Raw genomic sequence first — 4,552 nt, 5'->3', positions numbered from 1 at the left:
GCCGCCGGCGGCAGCGGCTCCAGATGGCAGTACAGCCCCGCCCGGCCCTGCGGGCGGCCCCCGCCCCATTGGAGCAGCCTGGAGCCAGCGGGGAACCTCACCCTGACCCCCAACTCCAACCCACACCTTGGTAGAGTCCACCCTGCGCAACTCTCTGGGGTGGAAACCCAAGCCCCCTAGAGTTGTCCATGATGCTGAAGCATTTGGGGCACCTGGTGGGCGTTGGAATTGTTGCCTCTTACTGAGCCACTCCCTTAGTGTTTCTGCTCTTTCCCATTCCCAGCCTGCCTAGGTCTCTGAATAGGAAAAATACGTCTCTTATTAGCTGTGTGACCTTGGACAAGTTACTCAACATCTCTGTGGCTTGACCGTGAAAGACCGTTAGAAAGGCCCTTAGCAGCTACTTTAGGTGCTGTAAAATTTTACTGCGATAACCCAAGGAAAGCACTTAGCACACAGCAAGTGCTCAACAAACATTCACTGGTATTTATGATTTGTCCTCTGGGTATTCACACTGATGACAGTAAATGGTGGCTGTTAAGCACCGTGCAAAGCTGTCTGCCCATGCCTTTAAACCCTCACAACTTTCATGGCATTACAGATGCGGACACACTCTCATGACGCAATCTACCGTAGGCCACACTGTAGGTCAGCCTACAGGTCGGGAAGAGAGGTCAGCCAGGCTCTCCCCCACCACATGCACATCAATTGCTATCTCCAAAGCTTTAGAAGCCAGTCCCTCCTCCATAGGCAGGCCTCAAGGTAAGGGCTGCAGGTCACTTGTACCAGGACCATGCTGCCTACAGAACTTGTTAAAGATGAAGATCCTGATCGGGTGCGGTGGCTCATGCCTGTAATCCCAGCACTTTAGGAGGCCGAGGCAGGCAGATCACTTGAGCTCAGGAGTTTGAGACTGGCCTGGCCAACATGGTGAAACCCCACCTCTACTAAAAATACAAAAATTAGCTGGGGACGGTGGCATGTTCACGTAGCTACTCGGGAGGCTGAGGCAGGAGGATCATTTGAACCCAGGAGGCAGGGGTTGCAGTGAACCAAGATTGTGCCACTGCACTCCAGCTTGGATGACAGTGAGACTCCATCTAAAAAAAAAAAAAAAAAATCCTCCAGCTAATTCCCAGGCAACTTCCTTAGCAACCCAAAGGCTAAAGCTCAGGCAGCCCTGGGAATGTGCACAACTAATCAGGCTCCCTAGGTGACTAGGACCTGCTTAGGCCTGAGAACCACTACCCTCAACAGTCTTGAGTATTATCCCCACTGCAGGACTACCATGGCTCACGAGTGGAGAGGTACACCTGTCACCAGTTCTCTTCCTGTTTCACCTGTCCTCCACTTAAACACCCCTTGTCCAGCAAAAAGGACAATGATAACCTTCCTAATAGCTCCACAAAGACAATAACCAAATGAGGACACGAGTGGCTGTTCAAAAAGACTTTGATTTTATTTTGTGATCTGTGTCAAACTGCCTCATTCTCAGTGCAGGTGATCCCTCCTCCCCAGGAAACAAGAATTGAGAGGTAGGGTCTTTGTGAAGTCATGGCTTCCATAAGGCCCCAGGGAAACCCCACACAGTTCTGAGAGTTGATGGGAATCCCAGCAAAGACGGGGTGGGTGGGAGACAGTGACAAGGGGTGGTGGTCACCAGTCAAGAGGCTGGGGGTTGGAAACCCGTCTTTGGCCTTGCTCAGCTTTGGGGCTGCCACGTACATGATGGAGATGGGGGAGTGAAATTTCCCCTGACCTGGAAGTACCCCTTTGGCCAGGCATGGCTTTGATTCTGCTAAGGACTCAGCTGAGAGAGGAGCAGGAAACTGTCATGGGCTGGCTTCTTCACAAGGCATTGCTGCTGATGCCCCGGAGTCCGACACCACGGGCAAACTGCTCCAACAGGCCCCCGATGGCACCAGAGGGACTGGGGGCTACTGCCCGAAGCCCCACCGTGCTGCTGTACGCAGCCAAGAAGGCTGAGCGCACCTCCTGCAGCCGAGTCTCTCGATCACTCAGGGCTGCAAGCCTATGGGGAGGGAAAGAGAAAGAACAAAGACATTACCCTGGGACAGGACCCAGCATCCTCCCTCCACACCACCTGTCCTTGTGCTTCTGACTGTACAAATCCAGTGTCTGTCTTATGGCCATGCTATCCTTGTGGTTCAGGCCCCAGATAATTGGCCCTGTTTTCCCTTAAACCATTCCTCAAAGCCTTCAGGCTACTGTTCCCACCTAGAGCAGGAACTTTTACTGGGACACTAACCTTTTTTTTTTTTTTTCTTTTTCTTGAGATAAGGTCTCACTCTGTTGCCCAGGCTGGAGTGCAGTGGCACAATCAGGGCTCACTATAGCCTCAACCTCCTGGGCTCAAGCCATCCTCCTGCCTCAGCTCCTCAAGTAGCTGGGACTACAGGCACATGTCACCATGATGGGGTTTACCATGTTGCCCAGGCTGGTCTCAAACTTCTGGACTCAACTGATCTGCCTGCCTTGGCCTCCCACAGTGCTGGGATTACAGGCGTGAGCAACTATGCCTGGCCTGACCTGACCTGTTGTGAAAATAACTTTCTTTGTGATCACTGGGAAGGAGGGTAGCTAAGCAGGAGGGAATCTGCCCCAGCAGCTCTCTGCTTCCACTCCTCGGGAAGGGCAAGCTGAGGCATGAAGTTTTATACCTAACAGTAAGGAGGCCCCTGAAATCTGGCAGCAGGCTACAGCTGTTGAAAGGCCTCAGCCTTGGCCAGGTGTGGTGGCTTATGCCTGTAATCCCAGGGAGATTGGGAGGCCGAGGCAGGTCAAGAGTTCGAGACCAGCCTGGCCAACATGGCAAAACCTTGTCTCTACTAAAAATACAAAAATTAACCGGGAATGGTGGCATGTGCCTGTAATCCCAGCTATTTGGGAGGATGAAGGCAGGAGAATCGCTTGATCCCCGGAGGCAGAGGTTACAGTGAGCCAGACTGCACCACTGCACTCCAGCCTGGGCAACAGAGTGAGACTGTGTCTAAAAAAAAAAAAGAAAAAGGCCTCAGCCTTGAGGCGTAGACATGAAGCATCTTAGGAGGAAGCTATTGCCCTGGAAGAACCCACTGTCTGCTGGGTTGAGGGCAGGGTTCCCCGCTGGAAACCTCTAGGGCTTTAGCTACACCTTCCATCACTGTGATTCGCAGGTAAACAGCTGAAAGGGTGCTCGCTTTTCCAGAAAGATCTGTGTTCTGATTCTATCCCCCATTCCTCTCTTGGCCTCTGTAGGCTCTGATCACAGATGAAAGCCCCTCTTCTTTCCTTACCTTGAAATTACAAGTCAAGAAGGGAAACAAGTGCACACAACTCAGGCTTATCAAAGTGTGACTCCACATGAGGCTGTGTGACATCCCCAAGGGCCTTTAATAGAAGAGGCCCGTGGACTCGACTCAAAGGTCAGGTACTCACATGGTGTTCTCCCGATGGGTCCCTGGAGGGCCCTCTCTAGGGGGTCACAGACCTACATGAGAAGAGCCCTCACCTACATACACCTAAATACTAAGTATTTACACCTAAATACTAAGACCAGCCATGCCTACTAATCTTGCTCCAAATCCGCCCCCAAGAAACCAATGCCTGGACAGTCCCTCCCTGGAAATGTGTCAGAGGCAGCTGAAGTGAACCCAGTCCCAAAGCCTCTCAATGACTTGTACCCAGGGCTTGTGGGAGCAGAGGGGTATCTGAGGATAAATGACAGTCCTGAGGTAAGTAAGTGGGGAGATAGACAGGACTCAAGGGAAAGCAGATCAGTGGGAGTGAAACGTGAGAGATGGAAGCAGTAGGCTCTGGACAAAGAAAAGTCAAATCGCTCCTGCAGCAGCACTAAGAACATGGAGCTGAGACCGGATTCCTGCACTACCATGAACAATCTTGAAGTCTCTCCTGGTAACTGGGGGAGAAGCATGGCCCGAGATCTTTTTACTTTCTAATTTCACACAGGCCAAAGGCCATGCATGCTTGCCTTAGCTTCTCCTTACAGCATACGAAGAAGAAACAGACCAATTAGTTTACACTCACAGGGAACATCCAAAGATCCATACATGAGCATTCTCACTGCCCTGCCCACCTCCCCCACGCCCCGGCCATGGCTGGGCTGCCCATTTCTGAGAGATGGAAGGGACAGAGACCACAACCTCCTGAGAGACGAGAAAACAAGAGAGGCTATGTGATCCATTTAAGGACACATACCAGGCAAGGGAGGTACTACAGTGCCATTCCTTCTTGAGAGATGAGCTAACAGGCTCAGAAAGGGCAAGGCTGACACTAGAAGATACAGCTGATGAATAGAGCAGCTAGGATTTGGACTTTTTTTTATCAGTTTCTCTGATACCAAAGCCCAAGTGCTGCACTCACATGCTGCACGGCTTCACAGGAATCAACTCTGACCGCATCCCACAATCTTGGAGGCCTTGAGATCATACAGAATCCAGCCCTCCTCTTGAGAACCTCCCAGAACTAAAGGGTTGGCTTGGAGTACTGCCTGGGGCCTAAATTTAGTAGGTTCTAGGGTGGGTGATCTGGG

At 51.7% G+C, this 4,552-nt stretch overlaps 1 protein-coding gene across 3 annotated transcripts in view; it reads right to left on the bottom strand.

Annotated features, from left to right (window-relative positions):
• Positions 1-1,434: 1,434 nt before the first annotated feature.
• Positions 1,435-4,552, bottom strand: part of MTMR14 (myotubularin related protein 14) — a 54,041-nt gene continuing 50,923 nt past the window's right edge. For all 3 annotated transcript variants that reach the window (XM_010369427.2, XM_010369428.2, XM_010369429.2), the window contains one exon: positions 1,435-2,032. In XM_010369427.2, the coding sequence (XP_010367729.1) occupies positions 1,849-2,032 (184 nt within the window). In that variant the 3' untranslated portion in view covers positions 1,435-1,848. The remainder of the gene's footprint in view (positions 2,033-4,552) is intronic.

The sequence above is a fragment of the Rhinopithecus roxellana genome, chromosome 1 (assembly GCF_007565055.1).
Source record: "Rhinopithecus roxellana isolate Shanxi Qingling chromosome 1, ASM756505v1, whole genome shotgun sequence".
In the NCBI taxonomy this organism is placed as follows: domain Eukaryota; kingdom Metazoa; phylum Chordata; class Mammalia; order Primates; family Cercopithecidae; genus Rhinopithecus; species Rhinopithecus roxellana.
This window is presented reverse-complemented; position numbering and strand designations above follow the sequence as displayed.